General features: G+C 33.1%; 2 protein-coding genes and 1 long non-coding RNA gene across 4 annotated transcripts; 2 read left to right on the forward strand and 1 right to left on the reverse strand.

The window, feature by feature from the left end:
- The first annotated feature begins 8,800 nt into the window (after window positions 1-8,800).
- Window positions 8,801-11,036, forward strand: LOC101249249 (21 kDa protein). Its single transcript, XM_004234889.5, has one exon. The coding sequence runs from the start codon at window positions 10,212-10,214 to the stop codon at window positions 10,800-10,802; it is 591 nt and encodes a 196-aa protein (XP_004234937.2). The 5' UTR covers window positions 8,801-10,211; the 3' UTR covers window positions 10,803-11,036.
- A 3,483-nt stretch (window positions 11,037-14,519) lies between these two features.
- LOC104646378 (uncharacterized) lies at window positions 14,520-26,562 on the reverse strand. Of its 2 annotated transcripts, XM_069295074.1 has the most exons (6): window positions 26,421-26,562; window positions 25,289-25,365; window positions 22,448-24,642; window positions 21,734-21,798; window positions 19,707-21,174; window positions 14,520-14,792 (listed from the first exon to the last, which is right to left on the reverse strand). In XM_069295074.1, exon 5 carries the CDS (start codon window positions 20,893-20,895, stop codon window positions 20,140-20,142), a length of 756 nt encoding a protein of 251 aa, XP_069151175.1. In that variant the 5' UTR covers window positions 20,896-21,174; window positions 21,734-21,798; window positions 22,448-24,642; window positions 25,289-25,365; window positions 26,421-26,562; the 3' UTR covers window positions 14,520-14,792; window positions 19,707-20,139. The 2 variants fall into 2 exon arrangements, 1 of the variants encoding a protein (XP_069151175.1); XR_740478.4 differs by lacking the exons at window positions 14,520-14,792; window positions 19,707-21,174; window positions 21,734-21,798 and adding an exon at window positions 25,768-25,818 and having other exon boundaries at window positions 24,314-24,642; window positions 26,421-26,547.
- LOC138347253 (uncharacterized) lies at window positions 25,426-25,894 on the forward strand. The gene is made up of 2 exons (XR_011220027.1): window positions 25,426-25,493; window positions 25,731-25,894. It is a non-coding gene; the product is annotated as an uncharacterized lncRNA (long non-coding RNA).
- Window positions 26,563-27,964: the final 1,402 nt, after the last annotated feature.

The following is a 27,964-nucleotide window of genomic DNA, read 5'->3' on the forward strand; positions in this document are numbered from 1 at the left end:
TAATTACTACAATGGATAAGTTGGAAGAAGTAAGTTGCATACATATATGATGTAAAAACACTTTTTGAAGCTATTTCCTAGCATGTAGATATAACTATTTTTGTTGTTGCGGTCGGAGGAGTCGGTGGTTGTGGTGGTGGTGGTGGAGAACGGGCCATGGACTGGACGATAGAGGGTAATTGTGATATATTGAGAGATTTTGGAATTTTAATCCAAATTAGATTAGTATAGGAATGTGGAATAAGAGGCGGACCCCGGTAGGACGGGGAGACAAAGATAAAGATGGTGGGCACAGCCAGCCCTGTAGGTGGAGGTACACGAAGACCACACACATATGAGGAGTCTTCATTTGGCATCCATCGCCACTCCCCGTGCTGGTAAGAAAGGGGTCAACCCGGTGGCGCATCGACGTCTTGAGCGAGTGAGAGCCTTGATCCAAGGCCAGGTGCTGTCGCAATCCGCAAAAGTAAATTCAATCGAAGGTTGCGCAACTGCCAATAAAGACATTGCTCTACGACTCCTTAGAGGTTGGGAAGTAGAAGAAGATTCATCACCGGGCTGAACTTTTAGTCCTCTTAATATCTAGTCCTCTTTTATTATTTTAGGATGGAACCATCGACCTAACTAAGGGGTCGTTTGGTAGGGAGTATTAAGAGAAATAGTCCAAGTATTATGTGTGGTATTATTTAATACTATGTTTAGTAGGAATTTTCAGTTTATATATTATCAATCTAGGGATTAGTTATGAACCCTACATGATATTAGAGGGTGTATAACTAATATCTTCCATTTGGTGGTATTATCTCCAATACCATGAGATTATTCTAGGTAAGGATAAAAATACCCCATCCAATCCTTTTAGTATATTTTTTTTAATTTTACATTTATATTTTATATTTTATATTTTATATTTATACTAATAAATTTGTTTAGATAAATTGGCTTACAAATTTTATTATTTAGATATAATTTTTTGTTTCTAAAATGTGAGTTATTTAATCTATTTATTATTAATGTAAAATATTATAATCCGACTAATATGCTAATGTTGTTGTATGAATTTAAGAACAATTCATAAGTAAAATATTGTCTCTTAACGAAAGTCCATTAAACATTACACAAGTAATGCAAAACAAGAGCATATATATATACACACACATACACATCTCTAGTATAAAAATAGTTTAATTTGTTTTGCTATATTTATTTTATATTTTTATTTTATTTTATGATAAAGAGTTTTAAAAAAAATTATTGATACAAAACAAAGTTCAATAAATTTTCTCTACAAATCATTATAGTTATGTGACCTTTTGAGATATTAACTCCGATTTATTAAGATGACAATTATCTACTCTCAAATAATTTAAATAAGAAAATAGTGAACATGACAATAAAATTTTTATTCTCCTAGCTAGTTAAAAGTGTTATAAAAAATAATATTCTCCGTTAGTTATCTACCTTGGCTCAATTACATGAAATAAAAAATTTCATAATAACTCTAGGGTATAATTGGAAAGAATTTTTTTTGTAAACATTTAAACCACACACAAAATTAGGTAAGAAATAATGAACCAAACACTTGATAAAAATAATCTCTGTATTACTAATCCCCACATTATTAATCTTTGTACCAAGCGACTCCTAAGGGGGCAAAAAAAATAGTTCATGTATTAGAAGTGGTATAATTTAATATTGTGTTTGGTAGGAATGTGAGCCTATGTATAACTAATCCATGGATTAGTTAATACATCCTACATGGTATTATGTGATGTATTACTAATACCTTCCATTTTGAGGTATTAGCTCTAATACCATGGGACTATTCTAGGTAAAGACAAAAATACCCCTCAAATCCTTTTAATATTTTATTTATTTTTTTTATTTTTTATTTTATATTTGATATTTATACTAATAAAGTTATTTAAATAAATTAGCTTACAAATTTTATTATTTAGATATAATTTTTTGTTTCTAAAATATGAATTACTTAATCTATTTATTATTAATATAAAATATTATAATCTGACTAATATGTTAATGTTGATGTATGAATTTAAGAACAATTCATAAGTAAAATATTGTCTCTTAATGAAAGTTCATTAAACATTACACAAGTAGTCTAAAACAAGAGTGTGTGTGTGTATATATATATATATATATATATATATATATATATACACATATACACACACACATCTCGAGTATAAAAATAGTTTAATTTATTTTTCTATATTTATTTTATATTTTTATTTTATTTTATGATAAAGAGTTGTTTAAAATTTATTGATACAAAACAAAGTTCAACAAATTTTCTCTATAATCATTATAGTTGTGTGACCTTTTGAGTTATTAACTCTAATTCATTAAGATGACAATTATTTACTCTCAAATAATTTAAGTGAGAAAATAGTGAACATGACAATAAAAAATTTATTCTCCTAACTAGTTAAAAATGTTATAAAAAATAATATTCTCCGTTAATTATCTACTTTGACTCAATTACATGAAATACAAAATCTCATAATAACTCTAAGGTATAATTTGAAAGTTTTTTTTTTTAATACTTTTGAACCACACACAAAATTAGGTAAGAAATAATGAACCAAACACTTGATAAAAATAATCCTTTCATTACTAATTCCTGCATTGATAATTCTTGCATTATTCATTTTTGTACCAAACGATCCATGAATGTTAAAGGAAAGGCGGAAAAGGTTTTACTCAAATTTAAAGCAAAAGACTACATATATAATATGTTACCATTTAGAATTGACATATACTCTGTTGTGAGCAGATTTGCCTATTTTAAAATAAAATAAAATAATGGAGTCTAATTTTTAAAAAGAAAATAATTTTCTTTTTACGTACTTAAGATTTATATACTTTGAACGATACTATAGTACATAGTAATATATATACTGTGTTATCAAATTTTAGAAGAATTAATAAAATTTAACATTTTTAATTTAATATTGAATAAATTTCTACTAATTACCCCGCTTTCCAAAACAAAGATCAAGGATACGATTACAAAATGCAAAATCAACTCCTTTTCAGTAAAATAAATTTAAACAGTTAATTAATTAAGCTGTTAAAATTCTTAATACAGCTCAGGGAAATATTGATAAAAATGCTAACTTGAAGTTTTTTTGCAAACAATATGAAAAGGACAAGAGAGCAATAGTGACAAGTCCCGCAGGTGAAGTTGTTGACTGAAATCATCACTTACTTATTTTTTAAAAAGGATCGAAAATATCTTTAAAATATTTAAAATAGATTATATTTATTTTTAAATTATATTTTGATTAAATACATAAATAAATTTCTAAATTTATTGGATTTTTTCTCTCGGGTACCTCAACAACGTCATTTTTCAATTGAATCATTGAACCACCCATAATTTGTTTTTTTAAAACACTGTTGATTGATTTTGATCAGCTTTTCTATTGTAAATGTCTTCAATTGTGTTCGAATTGTAATAATTTTGATTGAAGGAATTAAGGCAAACTGTGTTAGTCTCATTTGTTTTCTAATGTGTTCAAATGACTTAAGTAAAACACAATTATTCTCAAACATTTTCACTATCAATTGGACTAATGATTTGTAGACAACATATGTATCCTCTATCAATACCCTTCACAAATCTGGTTCCACATCAGACAACGGAATTTGTTTAAACGAAACAAATTATGGGGGTTCAATAATTCAATAGGAAAAAGACGTAGTTGAGATACCTGAGGAAAAAAATCCAACTAATTTAGGAATCTACTTATATATTTAGCTTTATATTTTTATTTAAAACTATCCTTAAATATAAATTATTTCGAATAGTTTAAAAATATTTTGACCGTTATCCCATTATTTTTTAAGGGGAAAAGATGCCGTGTGAAATGCGTAATTGGATGTAAATTTTCTTTTAAGTGAAGAAAGAATATTTTGTTCCCACTGCTTTTAACATAATGTTTTCACATTGACTAGACTCCTTTAATTGCCGGTCGTCAAACAAAAAATAATATAATAAGGTAAGAAAAATAGCACATCTTGATCATCGTCATCAGAAATTTTCCCAACTTACACACACATGGGAGTTGGTTTGGGTTAGTATATCGTTTGAACATTACTCTCGTTTGCTAGTTGATTCGAAGATGAATAATATAGATATTAAATTTTATATAAAATTAATATAATATTTGATTTGTCATTTAAAAATCCGTTATTTAGAAATTTTGAGAATAATTGAACATAAATAATGAAATAAATAATACACAAATAACCAAGCTTCTCATAATTATTTCTTTATAACATAATATATAAATTTTCTCACAACTAATAATCTATATATTATTACAAGATCCGAATAACTCTACTCAAACTATCGAAACGAGGCATTGGTAGATAGCAATTCAAAGTTATTGTATTTTTCTTAGAGCTTGTGTGGCGAAACTTAAAAATATTTTGTTTACTGTATTGAAATGATTAGATCTGTAATAATTTGCTTTATTTTCCTACAATTTGAAAGCCACTTTTATTAGTATTAAAAAATAATTTATGTCCTGACCAATTCTTTTAAGAAAAGTGATTCCATTTAAAACTTTAAATAATTGCAAAACGACATGTACAGTTTTTACTTTACTCCAACTATTAAGTATGTGGTTTGGCCGTGCGATATCATATTGTGAAATGGTATCAGTATTTGAGTATGTTATTTTATATTTATTTTATCTCATGATTTCGTATCATGAGATGTGATATTATATTTTTCAAAAATCATGATATAAAATTACATGGTGATACCATATCATAATTTGAGATGTTTTAATACAAAAATTGATTCACGAGTTTATATTTTGTTAAAACAAACTCTACATTTATAATTACTAACCATTTGTTTCACAGGTAAATAAAATTTATGATCACATCATTACTTTTTTAAATTTATTATTTTCACTGACATAAAATTTATTATTCTCACTACCATATAATCACTTTATCTCACACTTTACGATTGTTGAGTAATAAAATCTTGAAGAGCTCGTGAAAGGTGATTCATTTTTACTTAAATATATTGATGAAGCAATAATTGGACAACAAATAATTTTGTCATAATTTAATACGATTTTATGATTTTTTGTTGATTTGATAATATTGAATAAACAATTGGGGCTATTTTAATAATTTTAGAATATATGGTAGTTTTATGTTTATAATAAAATAAATAACATTAAAATTTCTTATTATATGTCCAAACAAAACTTAAATTTCGTTCATGATATCATATCGTGATTCTATATCATAATATCATATCACATGGTCAAACATGCCTTTAGTATCCTATCAAAATCGTTTTTGTTACTTAAAGGACAACAAAATGATTCACCTTTTGAACAAAGAAAATGCAAAACACAAATTTAACGTATTAATATCATATTCAGACCTTATTTACTTTACTATAATAAAAATATGAGGAAGGGAAAGTGCATCTATACCTAAGAAAACTCACTGTGAATATGTGCTATTACGTCTTATCAGCAAAGTCACCACTACTTTAAAGTGAAAAAAATATGGTTTCTCATTCACACTTTCTTTTAAAATCCAACAAATATGATAGGACATGTCAAATATGCATCTTGTGAGATAAAAAAAAATAATAATTGAGTGGTTTATTGTTCTTAAAATAATAAAAAATAACTTTAACAGACTCAAGTGACTTTGTTATCCCCAGAAATAACTTTTAAAGCATGTTCACATAAGTTGACTGAGAATTTAACAATCTTTGATGTGAGATTTCGTTCATAATTATCACTAATTTTTGTCTTGATATATGTAACTCAAAGCAATTACGATAAATTGATGTATACACTCATAGCTAATGAGACGTGATTTTATTATAATATGTAACGTGAATATTTTAAATTCTATTATTTATAATAATAATTAATTTTAAAATTGATCTAATAATATGTGTATCAATGTCATTATCATGACTCATGATTATCCATAATGTCAATAGATTTTGCTTTAACTCCGCAGTCCGCTACGGCGGGTAGAGATGGATCACATTAATACATAATGTTCTTCAAAACCATACCCTTAAATTAATGCTTGATTATTGCATTTCTCACTGTGTATATATAGGCTTCATGTCAGAGGTGGACCCATGTTGACCAGCTGGTGCATTAATTTCAATGAAAAAAAAGTATAAACTACAATATTATTAACTATACATTGAAAACTTTTCTTATTAATTATACGGATAACACGAAATTAAATTTAATTTAATTTAATATGAAATGAATGGACATAAAGAAAAAAATAAGAAGAGAGATGGTGAAGATTCAACTTAGAAAAAATTTGATAATCCTAAAGGAGGCATTTAATGACCATTAATGGTTCATTATTCTAAGGATGGACATTTCAAATTGATGGTAAAAACTAGTAATAACAATTCGGTGTTAGAAATATTTCAATTGAGATTCATCATTAATGGATATGAATTTGTGTTGACAAGATTTAGGTTGGATTTTTTTTTTTTATGTAATTACAAGTAAAGAACGCAAATTTTGAAAAGTTAACACTATGTTGTAGGATGGTTTCTTGGTAGGATAAGTTAATTGCTAATGACTTTCTAATGATAGCCAAGGTTTAGTTATTATTTAGTATTTATGAAACTGTCAATGATTTGTTAATGATAGTCATAGGTAGTACGCGTAAAATTTAGAATTTGTATACAAGGATATAGATGACAATTATTTCGAGGTTCTGAGATTTTGTGTTAGCGAATGGGTTGAAAATCGGACTATTTCAATTATTGTTATTACAGTGCAAATCAAGTTTATTATTCTATATTGAGATAGATAACTAATTATTATCTGTATGTTATATGATTATCATTGAGTTTAAGATATTTGGAGAATTTGAGGCTTAACACCAGGCTTGATTTTTTTAGATAATTATAAGACGTGACATATTAGTTGGCACCGCAATTACGAGCTTGAATTTTAGCAATTTGATTTTAGCAATTTGATGAGTTCTTGGTTTTGGTTAGAAGTGTAGTAATACGAGTGTTTATGAACTCGCTTGCTTACGAATATTACATATTTGATAGTGGGGAACATTCTGAAGCTTTACAAAAGAGAGACAAAATCATGAGGATTCGTGACGCATGTTCAACATTCAAAGGTATGTTAAGATTTTAGACTTGTTGAAGGACGTTTTCTCAATTAAACATAAAAAAAAGAAATAGCCAAAGGGGTAAAGGCGAAGGATGGGGGTCTCGTATCAATGGCGTGACGGGCATTGGTACGAGTACCAGAATTATAAAAGGGAAAGTTAGTACTATAGAATGTGGATTATAGTTTGAGAATACCAAAACATATGGGCATTAGCTGATATATTATTGACTTGAAATCCTTGTGTGAATTTGTTTTCTTTCTTACACCCGTATAGTTGTGATAACTGGGGTGGTTATGTATTATTCTAATATAAATTGATTGAGGTGCATCATCATCCCCCTTTATTGAAATAATATTGTGTACATGCATTGACATGAGATTGAGTAAAAGTTGGGCACGTGGAGATCGTTCGTGCTGGGGATGGTGAGATGTTAAGATTATAATTTGGGCACGTGGAGACCGTCCGAGCGGAAATTGTTTGATTTTATGATAGTGCGTTGAGATTGTCCGCACAGACACGTGGAGATCGTCCGTGTCGGTATATGGACCTCGCGAGTCCCCCATGGGTCATGAACTTTCGATGTATTTCCGAGGAGTATCATGTATATACGGTTGAGAGAGTACTGGGTATTCTGAGACACATCATTTCATAGTACCATATTGCATCGCATCTCATGACATCCTTCATTTTTTTATGATTATGTGTTTTATTTGGTGGTTGAAAGTTACTTGATGTTTGATTACCTCTATTTGATGAAACTTGACTGGTAAGTGTAATATAGACTTCTATAATTAAGGAATTAATTTTTCATATATAAACTCCCGTCACTACTTCTTCGTTGTCGGTCAATAAGATATACTGGGTACACGTGGTTTCATACTCATACTACACTTGCTGCACTCTTTTGTGGTGCAGATTGGCTTCCAATTTCGGGCACGTTCTTGGAGATTGGATATGAGTTTGAATTATCTTGGAGTTGTGGTGCCCTGCTTGGGATATTCAGCAGCCCACACCTTCAATCTACCTCTATTTATTAGGTTATTTTGTTATTCTGATAGGATATTTCTTATGTTTAGATTGTTATATTAGTTGAAATTGTATCCTATTGTAGAAGCTCTTGTACTTATGACACTAAATCTTGGGATAGTTTTTTTTTCTATTTTTCGCATTTATTTTGAATACTTAGTATGTTAGATATTAGTTTGGTACTTACCTTTTCACGTTTAAGTTGAATTGGTGATATTTGTTGGGTTGGCTTACCTATCGGTTGGGAACATAGGTGCCCATCACGACTAGTGATTTTGGGTCGTGACAAAGAATGTCTTTACAATATTTACCAAACATTACAGAAAAATGTGAGTTATACAGAAATTTTCCTAGGAATTAGTATGAAAATTCGCAAAAAATTATTTTCCTGCAAATTTCATACTAATCCCCATGTAATTCCCTTATTTTTTTTAAATGTGAAAGAAGTGTGATTTTTTTTTTTGAATATTTGATTTCAAATGTAAAAAAGATATAAGTCCCCTTTTTATTATTGATGCGTGATTTTCTTATTGTTAAATGTAAAAGGGGTGTGATTCCTCTAGTTTAGTTAGATTTACAAGGATTGTGATTCCTTTATTTTTTATTGTGAAAGATATGATTCTTTAATTTTATTTTAAATTTACTAGTTAAATTTGTGATTGAGTTAAATAGTTTTTTGAATTTATAGGAACATTCATCCTTAAATATCTAAATGGATATTTTTGATAAGCTATAACGTTCTAGTGAGTTCACACCCAATTTTACGATCTTTTTTAATGATTTGTCCCATTAGATGGTCCTGCGTTCGAAATTATGAGAAGAAAAAATTACATTATATCTCAAAATACATAATTATTCAACAGAGATAAGATTAAAATTTTAACTTCGAATAAGAAAAGTATCAAGAAAAGATCTGCAAAGAGAGATTTGATGAAGAAATAAATCATTATGACTGGCATTATATAAGATCTATTAGTATGAATTTGTGGCGGACCCACATGTAGTGAAGGGATGTCGACCGACACCCCTTTGTCGAAAAATTACTTTATGTAGCTAGAGTAAAAATAATTTTTATGTATATATATATATTACATATTGACACTTCTTGGCTTTTATATGATTTTATTTAGATTTTGACACGCCTAGGACAAAATTCTAGTTCCACTACTGATATGCATGGATGATGGGATAAAAATAGTAGCCAGGTCAGAAATTCTTGAAAGAATACATCATGTAATTACAACATGCTGAATCAAAGTACCAAGATGAATTACATAAAAGAGTAATTAGACATGCAGAATGTTACTAGTTGGAGAAAGGAGTTGACTAAGGAGAGATTTTAGGTCAATTGATGAAGCTCTAGAATTGTTGGTTACTACGAGAACTGAATTTGATGGTTGACTCAAACGATATTGATTTGCAATTCTCAATCAAATATATTTTTTATGTTCTTTTGATTCTTTTGTGGATGATATGATTATTATTGGTGATGATACTGCTGATATTTAATAGGTAAAAGAATTTTTGTATACTAATTTTAGGAATGAAGTATTTGGAATCTCTCAACTATTTTTTGGGCATTGAAATTCTCACCTTTCACTAAAAAAAATCTATTGACTTTTATGTTAAGATGATAAACTTCTCGATATTATAATTTTATCGTATAAACTATAGTAAATATATTATTATTGGTATTAACATGTTGAAATCTTGGGCCGTCTCTACTTCCCTGCCCTACATATTAATGCAAACACGCCAAATACTCGAATACCGACATGCGTTTGAACAAATACTTGGTAGATAAATAAACACTAATGTGGGAATACATTATTTTAAATATTTAATTTAGAAAAATCTATGGACAAACGTGTCAGAAATATTATGGGGAAATTGGGACCGATTAGTGGGACCCTAATCTGCTCGCTTAACCCAATCAATGGGGTCTATAAAGACAGTAGGAAGAGTACCCATTCCTCTTCAGCACTACTCTTAACAAACCCAATTCAAAAATGGCCGCAGCAAAACTGTTATTTCTCGCAGCACTTTTCCTCTCTCTTTCCTACCTCACCGGCGCGGCGGGCAACGCCGCAGCCTCCAACAGTTTCATAAAAAGCTCTTGTAAATCCACTACTTTTCCCGATGTATGCGTTGCTTCCCTTTCCGGTTACGCACAAGCCATTAAAAACAATCAACTGCAGCTGGTGAAAACGGCTTTGTCCGTGAGCCTTAATAAAGCCGGATCTACAAAAGGATTCGTCAGCAAGCTGTTGAAATTCAAGGGATTGAAGCCGAGAGAGTATGCAGCTATCAAGGATTGCGTTGAGGAAACGAGTGATAGTATAGATCGGCTTAGCAGATCTGTGAATGAGCTGAAAAGTTTGGATCATAGCCATGGGAAAGCCGATTTCCAGTGGCATATGAGTAACGTAGAGACATGGGTAAGTGCTGCTATTACAGATGAGAATACTTGTACTGATGGATTTGCCGGCCGGGCTTTGAATGGCAAAATTAAGGCTTCGATTAGAAGTCATATAGCTAATCTAGCTCAGGTTACTAGCAATGCACTGGCCTTAATCAATCAATATGCTGCAAATCATTGATTAATTAGCTACGTTAATTATGTTTAGAGTGTTTGAGCTTAATTATGGGTTTTTGCCTTTTTTTCTTCTTTGCTTGTTTGGTACTCTGTAAATTGCGCTACGAGATGTTTCCTTCTTTGTCCTCTACGGGATGTTATGTTGTATTTGTATACACAACTTATGAATATTAGTTATGCATAATTTAATTGTACGCTAATTTTATTTTATTGAATAAAAATATTTACTAGTTGTATATATTACTTCTCTCACTTAATTCATCTAGTATTGGTTGATTCTATAATATTATAAAGGCTAAAAGATCTCATATATCCTCAACTTTGTAATTTAAAGCTGATATGTCCCTTGTTATGAGAGTGAGTCATATATACTCCTACTTGTAAATAAATGACTTATAAATACTCTTTTTCTTTAACGGAAATGAAAAAAAAAAATTTAATCTAATTTTTTTTTTCTAAAAAATATAATCTCTTATGAGTAAATTTAATCCTCGTCAAACATATTTTTTTTGACCTTTTTGTTTCAATGACTAATTTATAATTATTATTTTGATAATCAAATTTATTTATATTTCACAAATATTCTTGTAAAACTTATTGTAGATGACCAAATTTTTCTTCGAATGCGAAATTAAATTACAATACACACAAAAAAATAGTTTAATTTCTTTTTCTTTAAACTAAGAAATAAAAGAAAAAAACAAAATAAGAATAAGAAACTCAAATAATTATAATAAAAGAAGTCAAAAAATAATTTATGTATGTAAAAAATTAAAATATAACTTGAACTTTGATAGAAGAATCATATATACCCCTAAATAAATTTTTTTATAAAAATTAGAAGTAATAAATATAAATTTAAAACTAATCTTTTAACTTTCGTTAAATGAAGGGTATATGTGAGTCATTTTTTAACGGCAGGGGTATATGTGAGCCGTTTGTATAATGGTAAGGGCATATATGAGCCACTTTTATAACGAGGGGTATATCAGCTCCAAATGACAAAGTTGAGGGGTATATCAGACCCTTTTCCCTATTATAAATCTTGGATTTTATAAATACTTATTAGTTGTATATATTCTCTTATTTTAATTTATGAAATACAATTGAATTTGAAGAGTTAAATTTTTTTCATATTAATCATGTATGAAAACATATAATCCTTGTGATTTATGAAAAACAAATTAGATATTTAGGAGTTACCAAAAAAGTTATATAATCCACAAAATGAACTATTTAGGAATATGAATACCGGTCAAAAACTTTCTTATTGACTCAAAATTAGATCTATATCATATAAATAAAAAAAAATAAAATAATTTAAGATAGTGAGATCTTCTTTAAAATAAAAATTAATATTAAAAGAGGCTCGTCTCAAATTATCTATTATAAGTTTGAAATAATTGTCCCAAACGGTGTGTTATTTAAACATTCTAAATAAAATTAATTATTCCTTTTCCATTTGATTCTTAATTATAATTATCTTTTAAGATTATAAATATATCTCAATTGTGGAGGGATGATAGATAAATAAAAATTATATTCAATAAATTTTTTTTATATCTTATGACACAAATAAAAATGTTAGAAGAAAACTCTACATATATTTAAACAATATATATATATATATATATATATATATATATATATGAGTTAGGTGGAAAGACGATTATCAAAACATTCTTAAGCTTTATGTTGAGATTATTGCTTTCAATCAATGATAGAAAATCATGAAATCAAGCGTCACTTCACTGTATTACTAATCAATTAAATAAAGATATGGTCAAACAGAGGCAGGCGGAAAAGGTCTATTACTATTTTAATTCTCTCAATTCATTTTTCCTAAAAATAGATATTTATTTTTATTTATTTATTTAATTTAAGGAATCAAAAAATAGTTTATCATTTTCAATTTATTTTGTCCTTTTCTTAATTTCTATTATTTCCTAGTAGTTAAATATTTTATAATTAATAAAGATGATATAATATTGATTCAAATCAAATATAGAGTGAGGAAATTAATAATGGAGGCAAAATTCTATGAGTAGATCCAAGGAAAGCCAGGTTATCGTTTTTGTGTATGACAAAGACGTGTTATAAATTATAACTAATTATTTTATTGGAATATATATATTAATGCTAATAGTAGCTTTCAACCACCTCGCTCATATATAATGAATGAAATTAAATGAAATGTGTCTATCAAGTTCCTTTGTTTTTGCATGACATTGAGCTAAGATTAATTAATTTATAAATAGAAAATTTGCTGATTTTTGGAACTAAGTGAGTTTAGTTTTTTTTTTTTTTTAATAATTATTCTGAGCCCTGAGGGCCATAAACACGTAGATGTCGTTTGGCAGGAACTAGAAAGTGTTATTATCTGTGGTTTTTTAATTATATCTATTTTGAATAATTTATATAACTACATACGTGTTAATTTTTTTAATTTTATATATAAATGTAGATAATTTATTCAATTTTACTATTATTTACTGTTTTTTTGGTTTTAAAATTGAAAATTGACATATGTTGAGTGATCAATTTATTAAGTTAGAAAATTATTTATCCTCAAATAATTTAAGTGAAAAGTAGTAAATATGGCAAAAATATTGTTCTTCTCTTAACAAGTTAGAAAGCATAAAAAATAATATTGTCCGACAATTATCTACCTTGATATAATTACATAATAATTCAAAGGTATAGCCGAGAAGAATCTTTTTATAGAGTTTTAGTTCAAACACAAGATGATGTGGAAACAATGAATAAAACATTTGATAAAAATAAAATATGCATTACTAATCACGACACCACCAGTCTCTACATTACTAATATCTACACTATTGATCCCTATGTTATCAATCTTTGTACCAAACGACCCCATATTGTGTAAGATTGCCTTGAAAGTTAACCCTTTTATTTATTTTGAGAATAGGAAAGCTGATCGATAGCATATAGGGTAGGTGAAACAAATAAATTCCCTTGCTGAATATGTACTTATTTCACTTTCAAAAGGACATGCCTCGAGGGGTGGAAGTTCATACGTTCGGACAAACTCAATGACTACTGACCTATGGAGTCGCTGTAATATAAGGTTGTTTAGATAAACAATTGTTTAATGATGGACACACTTTCTTTATCTTTTCATTTTTTTTTTGTAAAAAAAAAAACAGATTTTAGATATGGCTTATTCAAGCTTGTTTTTGAACTTCTTTGCTTACATTCTGGAAAAACAATTGTCGTAAAAGTTGTCACAACGTAGAGTGAAGTTTTGAAGGTATATTTTTTAAAACAAATATGCTTTTGGTATTATAGTTCTTCTTTCTAAAGGTGCTCTATTTCATACTTCAACTTAACAAGGTATGCACGCAATATTATATACGATTTATAGAAATGGAGTTTTATTGGTTCTGTTAACATGACTCGGTTTCATATTTTATTTGAAAACGGAAGATACGTTCTATTATTGAAAAATGTCACGATAGGTGAAATTGTAATGAAATTTTTTAAAATTTATTTTGTTTACATGATTATAAGTATTTTCATATGAATATTATGTATGTTTGTAAATATCTAGAGTAATTTTCCTAGACAGTTACTGTCACGACCCAAATCGGGCCGCGACTGGCACCCACATTTACCCTCCTATGTGAGCGGACCAACCAATCTAAACCCCAACATTTCAAACATAATAAATAGAAAAACAATGCGGAAGACTTAAAACTCATCAACAAAATCAATAATCAACTTCTAAAACTCAAACTTATCATTATTCCCAAAATCTGGAAGTCATCATCACAAGAACATCTATCCTCAAATAAGCTAAGAGTATCTAAGAATCTAGAATAAGTAAAAAGCTAGTCCATGCCGGAAGTTCAAGGCATCAAGACATGAAGAGGAAGATCCAGTCCAAGCTAGAAGCATTAGCTCACCCTGAAATCTGGTGTAATGAAGACTGGCTAGAGTTGCGGTTGAGTTGAAGATGACGGCACGTTTGCTGCACTCCACAAATAACAAAGAAAAACAATTACAAGTAGGGGTCAGTACAACCACAAGTACTGAGTAGATATCATCGGCCAACTCAAAATAGAAAACAGTATATATCAGATAATATCATAAAATCAACTACAATACTCAACAGGCGGCATTTACAATTACCATAACCCTTGGTCACAACACCAAACTCATCAATGAGGACTCACGCCTCCCCATCATACTCATTTGGGAAATAGGTTCATTAAATTGAGTATATTGACATCTTTCAAGATTCATTATCTTTATTTCTCTTGTGTCGGTGCGTGACACTCCGCTCCCCTACTACTATGTGTCAGAACGTGGTATTCCGATCCCCTAATTCTACGTGTCGGTTCGTGACACCCGATCCCCTAATTCTACGTGTCGGTTCGTGACACCCGATCCCCTAATACTACGTGTCGGTTCGTGACACCCGATCCCCTAATACTATATGTCGGTTCGTGATACCCGATCCCCTAATACTACGTGTCAGTTCGTGACACCCGATCCCCTAATACTACGTGTCGGTTCGTGACACCCGCTCCACTAATCTCATTCTATTAATTCATCCAGCCTTCTTTTATACCAAGGCATCATCAATCTCATTACTTTAGTTCATCAAGCCTTCTCTTATACCAAGACATCATCATTAACAAAGTAGATTAGGGTTTCTTTTTCAAGATTTAGGATTCAATAGCTTCATCATGCTTATTTTATCACAATTATATAATCACATTCATGCATGCATACAATTAAGCATATAGAAGGGTTTACAACACTACTCAATACATATCATTCGCTATTAAGAGTTTACTACGAATAGTATAAAAACCATAACCTACCTCCACCGAAGATTCGTGATCAAGCAAGCAATTTCCCAAAGCTTTGTTTCCTCTTCGTTTTCCCTCTTCTCTCGATCGTTCTCTTTCCCTCTCCTTGTTCTTTCTATTTTTCTTATTCAAACCCTCTTTCTTTTACCCTAATTAACATATAATTAAGTATAAAAGATGACAAAATAACCCACTAATTAATTTATGGTTATCTCCTTTAACCCTCAAGAAATTGGATTATTTATATTCAACCACCAACTTTATAATTATAAGCAAGAATAGTCCAAAACGCCCCTTAAAACATTTAACAGAAATCCGACCCAGCCTGGGATTACGCAGTCTGTGACGGTCCGTCCTGCACGTCCGTCACAGAGTTCAGAGACTAGATTTTTACCAAGGGTCTGTGACGGCCCATCACGCCTGTGACGGTCCGTCCTGCCATTCCGTCACGAAGTTCAGAGAGTCGATTTCAGTACCCAAATTTCAGAATTCTAAGTGTTTTGGAACGAGACCCCCTCGACGGTCCGTCGTGGGATCCGTCGTCTCAGTCAGTTTTTCCAGAAATAAAATCTGTTACTCAAAACGACTAAACAGGTCGTTACAATAGATACCAATTTACCCATCGTTCGTCCCCGAACGATCACAAGAAGAAAAACAAGGGCGAAAAGGAGTACCTGAATCTGTAAACAGGTATGGGTATCTTTCTCGCATATCAACTTCCTTCTCCCAAGTGGATTCTTCAACTGGTCGATTCTTCCATTGAACTTTGATAGATGCAATCTCCCTTGACCTCAATTTGCGGACTTCTCTATCTAAAATGGCAACAGGCTCCTCCTCATAAGACAAATTCTCATCAAGAAGAACCGAATCCCAACGAATGATGTAGTTTCCATCCCCATGGTATCTTTTCAACATAGACACATGAAATACCGGATGCACTCCTGACAGTCCTGGAGGCAAGGCTAATTCATAAGCCACCTCCCCTACTCGCTTAAGTACTTCAAATGGTCCAATATACCTTGGGCTTAGCTTACCTCTTTTTCCAAACCGCATCACCCCTTTCATGGGCGAAACCTTCAGCAAGACTTGCTCACCCTCCATGAACTCCAAGTCTCTAACCTTTCGATCTGCATATTCCTTTTGCCTGCTTTGAGCCGCTAAAAGCTTTTCTTGAATAGATTTCACCTTCTCTAATGAATCCCTCAAAAGATCAGTACCCCAAGGTCTAACCTCAAATGCATCAAACCAACCAATGGGAGACCTACATCTCTTCCCATACAATGCTTCGAATGGAGCCATATCAATACTTGAGTGGTAGCTATTGTTGTATGAGAACTCTGCTAAGGGTAAGAAGTTATCCCAATGACCTCCAAATTCTATCACACATGCACGAAGCATATCCTCCAACACTTGAATTGTTCGCTCAGACTGACCATCGGTCTGAGGGTGAAATGCAGTACTAAGGTCCAACCTAGTACCTAATTCAGCATGCAATGTTCTCCAAAACTTAGAAGTAAATTGCGTACCTCTATCTGATATGATGGAAAGTGGAACTCCATGCAATTGAACAATTTCTGAGATGTAGAGCCTGACTAACTTTTCTGCATTGTAGGTCACCTTGACCGGGATGAAGTGAGCAGACTTAGTTAATCTGTCCACAATTACCCAAATAGAGTCAAACTTCCCCAATGTCTTTGGAAGACCAACCACGAAGTCCATTGCAATTCTCTCCCACTTCCATTCAGGAATGGGCATTCTCTGAAGTGTTCCTCCGGGCCTCTGGTGTTCATACTTGTTGACAATTTGGACATTTGGCAACAAACTCAACAATGTCGCGCTTCATTCTACTCCACCAAAAGTGTTGCTTTAGGTCACGGTACATCTTGATTGCACCAGGATGTATAGAATATCCGGAGCTATGAGCCTCTGTAAGAATAGTGTGGATCAAATCATCAACACGGGGCACACATACCCTTCCCTTAATTCTCAAAACACCTTCCTCATCCATTATCGCTTCTTTAGCCTCTCCTCGCAACACCATATCCCAAATTCGTCTTAGTTTCTCATCATCAAACCGTTTTCCCTTGATCTTGTCAAGAAAAGAAGATCTCGCCTCCACACTGGCCAAAAATCCTCCCTTCTCATTTACTTCTAACCTCATAAAGTCGTTAGCCAGAGTCTGAACCTCTCTAGCCAACGGACGTCTAGAAACTTGCAAGTGAGCTAGACTTCCCATGCTCCCTGCCTTCCTACTTAAGGCGTCTGCCACAACATTAGCCTTTCCCGGATGATACAAGATAGTGATATCGTAGTCCTTCAGTAGTTCCATCCATCTCCTCTGTCTCAAATTCAAATCTTTTTGAGTAAAGACATACTGTAGGCTACGATGATCCGTGTATACTTCACACTTAACTCCATATAGATAGTGTCTCCATTGCTTTAAGGCAAACACTGCCGCAGCCAATTCCAAATCATGGGTCGGATAATTACGTTCATGCACCTTTAATTGCCTTGAAGCATAAGCAATTACGTTCTTCTCTTGCATTAGCACTGCACCCAAATCCGAATAGGATGCATCACAATAGACAATGAAATTCTTACCTTCCACTGGCAGGGTAAGGATTGGTGCAGTAGTCAACAAGGTCTTGAGTTTCTGAAAGCTTTCCTCACATTCGTCCGACCATACAAACGGAACATTCTGCTTAGTCAAGTTCATCAATTGGGAAGCAATGGAAGAGAATCCCTTGAAAAATCGACGGTAATAGCTAGCTAAACCAACAAAGCTCCTTATTTCTGACACATTAGTAGGTCTTACCCAATTCTTCACTATCTCAATCTTAGAAGGATCCACCATCACCCCATCCTTAGAAACCACATGCCCCAAGAAGGACACTGTATCTAGCAAAAACTCACACTTGGAGAATTTGACATAAAGCTTTTTCTCCCTCAACATTTCCAATACAATTCTCAAGTGCTCCTCATGTTCCTTCTTGCTCTTTGAGTATACCAATATATCATCAATAAATACGATCACAAAGAGATCCAGATATGGCTTAAAAATCTCGTTCGTCACGCTCATGAAAGCAGCAGGGACATCGTAAGACCAAAAGACATCACTACAAATTCGTAATGCCCATACCTGGTCCGAAAAGCAGTCTTTGGCACATCCGTTGCCCGTATTTTCAATTGATGATAATCGGATCTCAAGTCAATCTTAGAGAAGACACAAGCACCTTGTAACTGATCGAACAAGTCATCAATGCGAGGAATGGGATACTTGTTCTTAATAGTTACCTTGTTCAACTGCCGGTAGTCTATGCACATCCGAAAACTCCCATCCTTCTTCTTCACAAATAACACCGGAGCACCCCAAGGATATGCACTTGGTCTAATGAATCCTTTGCTTAGCAACTCTTGAAGTTGGGTTTTTAACTCTCTTAACTCAGCGGGAGCCATCCTATAAGGGGGTATAGAAATGGGGCGAGTACCCGGTTCAAGATCAATACAGAAGTCAATATCTCTATCCGATGGCATACCAGGAAGGTCTGCAGGAAACATATCTAAAAACTCACGGACTATCGAAACCGACTCAATTGGAGGTACTTGGGTAGTATCATCCCTGAGATGTGCCAAGAACGCTTAACAACCCTTACTAACTATTTTCTTAGCAAGAAGAAAGGAGACGATACGAACCAGATTGGAAGTGTAGTCCCTCTCCCACACTAACGGATCTGTCCCAGGCTTGGCTAACGTCACAGTTTTAGCATTACAATCCAAGATTGCAAAATTTGGAGAAAGCCAAGTCATACCCAGAATTACATCGAAGTCAACCATTTCTAAGATAACCAAGTCTACATGAGTATTGCTCCCCACAAACGTTACAAGACAAGACCTATACACCTTTTCAACTATCACAGACTCACCCACCGGAGTAGAAACACGAATAGGCATGTCAAACAATTCACAATGTAAATTAAGACCAGTAGCAAATGAAGACGATACATATGAAAATGTGGAGCCAGGGTCAAATAATACAGAATCCATACAATCACAAACCAAAAGATTACCTGTGATAACAACATCTGATGTCTCCGCTTCCGATCGCCCAGGGAAAGCGTAACAATGGGCCCTATCACCTGTTTGCCCGTTGCCCCTATCATGTTGCGTTGCAGTAGTTCTAGTTTGCCCGTCACCCCGGCCGTTTTGGTGATCACCCTTACCTCGGCCACCACGTCCTCCAGAATAACGGCCTCTACCATGACTACCTCTACCTCTAGCTATTGGGGGTCTATAACTCTGTTTTAGACAATTCCTCCTAATATGTTCAGTCTCCCCACATCCATAACACTCTCTGGAGTCAAGCATAGGTCTCTCAGAGAAGTGTTGACCGGTCTGAGGTGGACCCCAAACTATAGTCTGTAGTGAAGACTGAATTGGTCGGACTGAGTAACCTCCTGAACCCTGTCCTCTAGAGTAAGAACCATTAAACTCACCTCCCTTTCAAAACCTTTTTGATGTCGATGCCATGGTGAAGTCATCTGGCTTCACTCCTTCCACCTCTATCGCGAAGTCTACCACTTCTTGAAAGGATTTTGCCGTAGCCGCTACCTGTAAGGCTGAAATTCGCAATTCTGACCTCAACCCCTTCACAAAACGGCGAATCCGCTCTTGTGGACTGAAACAAAGTTGGGTGGCATACCTGGATGATGCACGAAACTTAGCCTCATATGCAGTAACCGACATCCTACCTTGCTCTAGGCTCAAGAACTCATCTCTTTTCCTATCCCTCAAGGTTCGGGGGATATACTTCTCCATAAACAAGCTAGAGAATGATGCCCAAGTCATAGGTGGTGCCTCTGTTGGTTGACACTCAACATGTGACCGCCACCACATTTTGGCGTTCCCTTGAAACTGATTAGTCACAAACTCAACACCAAACCGTTCTACTATACCCATCTTGTGTAGTAGCTCATGACAGTCAACCAGAAAATCATAGGCATCCTCAGATTCAACACCCTTGAAGATTGGAGGTTTCAATTTCAAGAACTTACTGAAAAGTTCATGCTGATCATTTGTCATTATAGGCCCTGTAGTCAGACGAGGAAACGTGCCTATTTCCAATGAGGCATCCATGCGGGGAGCCACAGTAGCTGCATGTTGTACCTTCGGAACCTGAGGTGCTGGTGCAGAAAACACTGGAGGTGTTTGACCTTGATCAGATAACCCACTAAGATAAACAAGAACCTGATTTATCATCTCTGGGGTAGGTTGGGGTGGTAGTTCTTCATTCTACACTTGCTCAGTTTCCCCTTCCTCACCATGTCTTACTACTTCCTCAGTCGGTGGAGGAGTCACCGCCCTAGTACTAGATGGGACGGACGTTTGTCCTCTTTCCCTAAAGGACGTCCTCCCACGACCTCTACCACGGCCTCTTGCCACTGCTCTTCCTCGAGCTACAGCCCCAGTGGCTGGCTCAGACGCTTCTTGTCTTGCCGGTGTTGGTGTTGGCGCAGTCGTTGCTCTAGTTCTAACCATCTGCGAAATAGAGTGAAGATGGTCAGATACCAATTTGTATCACCTAGATACCAATTGGATCCAAGTAATAGCACGAAAGAAAGAAAAAGAGAATGGAATTTTCCTAAAGTCTTATAGCCTCTCAAAGAAAAGTAAAGGCATCCCCCTACCGTTCCTTAAGACTCTACTAGACTCGTTCTTGTGTGATGAGACCAACAAACCTAATGCTCTGATACCAAGTTTGTCACGACCCAAATCGGGCCGCGATTGGCACCCACATTTATCCTCTTATGTGAGCGGACCAACCAATCTAAACCCCAACATTTCAAACATAATAAATAGAAAAACAATGCGGAAGACTTAAAACTCATTAACAAAATCAATAATCAACTTCTAAAACTCAAACTTATCATTATTCTCAAAATCTGGAAGTCATCATCACAAGAACATCTATCCTCAAATTACTAAAGCTAAGAGTATCTAAGAAGCTAGAATAAGTAAAAAGCTAGTCAATGCCGAAAGTTCAAGGCATCAAGACATGAAGAGGAAGATCCAGTCCAAGCTAGAAGCATTAGCTCACCCTGAAATCCGGTGTAATGAAGACTGGCTAGAGTTGCGGTTGAGTTGAAGATGACGGCACGTTTGCTGCACTCCACAAATAACAAAGAAAAACAATTACAAGTAGGGGTCAGTACAACCACAAGTACTGAGTAGATATCATCGGCCAACTCAAAATAGAAAACAGTATATATCAGATAATATCATAAAATCAACTACAATACTCAACAGGCGGCATTTACAATTACCATAACCCTTGGTCACAACACCAAGCTCATCAATGAGGACTCACGCCTCCCCATCATACTCATTTGGGAAATAGGTTCATTAAATTGAGTATATTGACATCTTTCAAGATTCATTATCTTTATTTCTCTTGTGTCGGTGCGTGACACTCCGCTCCCCTACTACTATGTGTCAGAACGTGGCACTCCGATCCCCTAATTCTACGTGTCGGTTCGTGACACCCGATCCCCTAATACTACGTGTCGGTTCGTGACACCCGCTCCACTAATCTCATTCTATTAATTCATCCAGCCTTCTTTTATACCAAGGCATCATCAATCTACCTCCACTAATTCTCATAAAATTAGAGACCTCACGAGGTCTTAACTGGAGAACAAGTTTGGGAGAGGGTTCAAAGCTTTCCAATTCCACTTTTCTTTCTACCCCTAAGAAAAAAGTTAACACTAGAACTAACTTATTTTCAAAGAACTAGTTTGTTCAAAAAATTTACCTGGAGTCAAAGGGTTGGGAACGTCGACCACTGTTGCTGCTGCACGACTCGGCGGAGATGGAGGCGGCGCGACCTCCACCTGCTGAGGCCCGACTGCAAATGGCGCGCAGAGATGGAGCTGGCGGCGAAGAGAGGAGATGGAGAATGGAGAAGACGACGGAGGAGATGGAGAATGGAGAAGACGACGGCGGAGATGAAGATGAAGAAGATGACGGCGGAGAGAGGAGATGGAGAATGCTGGTAGAGAGGAATGATGAGAGAGAGAGGGACGATGACAGAGAGAGAGGGACGATGAGAAAGAGAAAGGGAAGAAGGAGATAGCTATTTTTGGCTAGGGTTTTTTTTTTGTTTAAGAGATCTCATGAGATCTCTCATTTTTTAACTCTTTCATTAAATTAAATTATTATTTTTAATTTAGCAAGTACAGACCTCGTGAGGTCTCTAATTTTATGAGAATTAGATTAAAAATTTAAAAATTTGAAATAAGTCAGGTATAGGAAAAAATAAATTCATTAAATTGACCTCACGAGGTCTCTCCTATATTAAAAAAAAATTAAAAGATATTAATTCAAATAGCGACCTCATGAGGTCTCTTATTATAGACCTATTTTTGAGGTCTCCTTTTCTAGGTCTCTTTTTGGCCTTTTTTTAGTAGTGAAAGAAACGTTACTTATTTAAAAGTCTAGCAGTTTTTTGACACTATCAAATTTGAATTGAAATTTGCAATGTATGAATGTATCAACTTTCCAATCAAGTTGTAATGTGTCTGAATTAGCTAGTTTTATTAGTTATAAATATTGCTTCTTTTGCTATAAAGAGGAGTATTGGTAGAGATAATAATGAGAAAGTGATATTATATAGAATTGGGTAAAATAAAATAATGTGATTGCCCCTTTTAAGATAGACTTGAATTTTTTGACACTATTCAAATTCGCAGTCCAAAAAAGGTCGACAAAATTGCATCTGAACTATCTTATATTCTTTGTTATATTTTTGAATTAAAAAGACTCTTCATTATTATTTTAAAAGATCATAAATATCATCAAGATTTAATAAGAATGATTTAGCAAATAACACGACACTAATTTCGCCATCTATTGACTAGATACCCACTAAAATAAGGGTCTTTAATTTGACCAAATTTATGACCCAACCCTAACCCGTTCATACTAGACCCGACGCACAAAGATTAAGAGGCAAATATCATCTTTTTATCATATTTTCACCATTCGATTTAATGGATTCTCAATTTAGAATGACTCTATTTATTCTTCTCACAAACACATATTGCTTAGAGGTGTCAAGTGAACGGGTTGAGTTGGAATTGATAATGTTAAAATGGGCTGAAGTAGAAATTAGGTTGGGTCCTAACTTAGCCAAGTTTTCTTTCACTCAAATGGACTTTAAAATGGGCTAGGTCTTGACCCGCTCAATTTGACATGTTTAATTTCAATAAATTTAATATATAGTTATTTAAGTTTTAAATTTCAACTCAAGATTTTCTTTAAAAAAAAAGAAGAAGTTACAAATGATAGATAAATCCTAGGAGATATAAAATAGATAGCAATTTATATCTTCAATATTAGCACATACATTAAAAAATCTTAAAACGAGTTAAAATTTAAAATTAAATTAGGTTTAATTGAACATTCTCTTAAAATTAGTTAAGTCTTGAATGAGTTAAACTTATACCAAATTCAAATTATCTTGAATTTAATTTTTAAAATTCTAAACGTATTTGACAGATTACTCGTAATTGGTCTCATTTTTGACATCCCAACAAAACAAATACTACTACAGAGCGATATCAATGTCACGACCCAAAACGAGTCGTGAGTGACAACCAACACATCTAAAACCCCAACATATACCAATAGTTCAACTATAAATAATATCAATAATGCGGAAGCTCCAAAAGATACTAAGCAACCAATTTAAATAAGTTTCTAAGGTTTAATACTTATCATCCCAAAATCTGATAGTCATCACATCAAGGACATCTAATCTCCAATACTAAGCCTAAGAATATCGAATACACTAAAATAAAGAATAAAATGGTATGTGTCCGAAAGCATAGGACATCATGTTATGACCGAGAGAATCCAACACGAGCTAGAAATAATAGCTCACCCTGAACTCTGATGTGCTGGAGACTGGCTAGAGCTGAGGGCGAGTCGAAGTCGATGGTACACTTGCTGCACTCCACAAAATAACAAAGAAGAAAATACAAGTAGAGGTCAGTACAATGAACACGTACTGAGTAGGTATCATCGGCCAACTCAAAATAGAAATCAATATATATTGAATAATAATATAAAATCAACTACAATACTTAACAGGTGGCAAGCAACAAACACATGAACCATTGACAACAACACCATAACAGGTACACCATCAATCAGCAAATCAAACACACCTATGAGGACTCATGCCTCCACACCATACTCATTTGAAAGATAGGTTCTTTGAGGTTGAGTATATTAAGTCACTTCAAGATTCCCTTCCTTTAATGTTATTATGTCGGAACGTGACACTCCGATCCCATATACCGTGTCGAAACGTGACACTCCGATCCCTTAATATCGTGTCGGAACGTGACACTCCGATCCAATTATCTTATAATTTTATTTCATCAAGCCTTCTTTATTCAAGGCGTACTTTTAATAGAGAGGGTTCAAGATTAGAAATTCAACAGTCTCATAATTTTAGGCCAACCACAAACCACACAATCAAAACATACAGCCACACAATCAAGTAAATAGGAGACTTTACAATATCACTCAATACATATCAATCGCTATTTAGAGTTTATCTATCAAATAAAATTAAACCATAACCTACCTCCACCGAAGAACCGAAGTCAAGCAACTACTTCTCCAATGCCTTTCCTTTTCTTATTGCCTCCGAACCCTTCCAATCTATCAAGTATATAATATACATAAGGTGTAAGTTAACAAGACCATAAACACTCCGATTATTCTGTGTCTAGCCTATACTCATCAATTCACCTAATTCTATAATCAATTTCCTAAATTTTAAACTTAAGGTAAGTTCTATTTCCTCTCATTAGCATAACTTTAATGTAATTCATATAATATACTACACCTTATATTTAATTACCTATCTCAATATATCAAAATATAATCTATAATATAATAACAACATTAAAATTTTTAAAAGTTAAAGCCACTGGTTAAGGTACCAGTGGCAGCGAACACTTCACAATATACCCACCCCTTTATATTCCAATTCTTAAAAATGAAATTCAGTTATTTTCTTGCAGCTTCATCGATCCAGCTTCTAACACAAGGCGAACCTACCTTGGATTATTTTCCATTAACTTCACGTGAGAACAGGGAGGAAATATGTACCTACGAATTCGCATGAAAATTGTATCAATTTTTTCTTTGTTCTAAAATTTAAATTGGCAGAACATTTAAACCTTTACATTGTCATACCTTACACCTTCTTTTAATTAATCATCACAATATAACAATTTTTCCAATCCCAACATGCTGCTCCCTCTTCTCTATTTTATTATTTTATTTTACAAAACAAACATTTCCATCCAATTTTATAATATTAATCAAAAGAGACCAATAATTAATCTACAGAAATCTAACTCCTTAGATTCAAAACAGAACTCCCGTTCTTCCCTTTCTAATTAACAATATATTAGGCTGCTAGTAATATTACTCTCTATTAGAAATCACCATTACATGTAACAAAAGAATAAAAATTTCAAGAACCTTAATTCATAACACACTAAAGTCAATTTTCTTTTATGTAACATGTAACTGCTGCTAAAATGTTGCAGGCAGCAACATCATACAGCCGCCACGTAGTCACAATTTGCCCATATCCCCCTTTTCCCATTTAATTAGTATAATATTCTATCATGGCTAAAATATCAACATATATCCCTATCATCAATACATATGTATAGCGCAATATTAAGCTGGTCGAGTTTTACCTGAAGGCCCACTTTACGATCTTCTTCGCAATCCTTCTGCCCCTCTCTGATTTTCTTACTTTCCTCCAGAGATAAATTATACCTAATTTCTATATAGGACTAATTATATAAATAATGAAAAGTGTCCATCACTAATTGTTAAGTTATTTTCTTTAACTATCAATTAAATAAATTATTAAAATTATCCCACTAATTTCATAATTATAATTATGAATAGTCCAAAATACCAATTTAAAATTTAGCGAAAAGTATTTATCAAAAATAATTCTACTACTCAAATCAAATCGACTAAATGAGTTGTTACAATCAATAAGTTTTATTATGTCTTTTTCAAAGGAAACAAACTCCTAAATCAAGTGCAAAAGCCAAGTTGGTGGGGTCTACTGAATTGAATGCTGAAATCAGATGAAAAGATGATGTTTGCCCCTTAATTTTAAGAGCAACTTTCACATATATAGCAAATAAAAAATTTATATTTGTATGCTATAGTTTTTTGCATAATTGCGCTCTATAGCAAACATAGAAATTGTATAATTCGCTATACATATACAGTTGAAGCAAATTATATAAAACAAAGTGTATAAAACATGAAAGAGAAAGACACTTGGGTAGAAAACTGTATAAAATGAAGTGTATAAAACAAATTGTATTATTATATGTGTATAGAATGATTATATACAATTTGAATTTATATAAAATGAGAAAGCGAGAAAGACAAAAGAGACTTGACAAGGAATATACAATTAATCGAACTGTATAAAACGAGAAAGAGAGAAATTAGATACAATTTGAAAATTGTATAAAACGAGAAAGAGATAAAGACAAAAGAAACTAGGCAGGGAAGTATTTTTATTGTACTATTATAAGTGTCTAGGACGAGAATATATGTACTAGCATGTGTATGTACAATTTTCTCACGCTTTATACAAAGAGAAACACAATGTAAACATTTCGCTTCTGTTTGTATAAGTGAGAAAGACGATGGTGGTGAGTGAGATTTGGGAGAGTGGCGAGTGAGATCTGAAAGAGGGGAGAGAGGGAACAAAAATATGTGTATTTATACAATTTTCTCTGCTTTATACAATTAGAAACAATTTTTATACACTTGTGTTTGTATAAAAAGTGAGGAAGCGAGCGAGAGATTTGAAGGAGAGTGGCGAGCGAGATATTTGGGAGAGAGGCGTCTGTCAATATTTTGCAATCGTTTGCTATGGAGCACAATTAAATTAAACACTAGCTACTCCATTTATTTTAGATTATTAATTTGCTATTATATATAATTTTCCCAAATTTTATTGGGTCTGGTCTAATAAGAATAGGTTAGAGTTTGAATTATAAATTGGGTCAAATTAATGATTTATATTTTAGTGGATATCCTAATTGGCAAGTTTAGGTGACGAAAAGTGTTACGTGATTTGTCATATCACTGTTGTTAATTCTCGAAAGTATTTGTAGTCTTTTAGTATAACAATTGTGGTATTTCTTATTTTTTAATGTATTAGAGGATATAAATGGCCTATTTTGCACAGGAGTGGTTTAAGTGT

The sequence above is a fragment of the Solanum lycopersicum genome, chromosome 3 (assembly GCF_036512215.1).
Source record: "Solanum lycopersicum chromosome 3, SLM_r2.1".
In the NCBI taxonomy this organism is placed as follows: Eukaryota; Viridiplantae; Streptophyta; class Magnoliopsida; order Solanales; family Solanaceae; genus Solanum; species Solanum lycopersicum.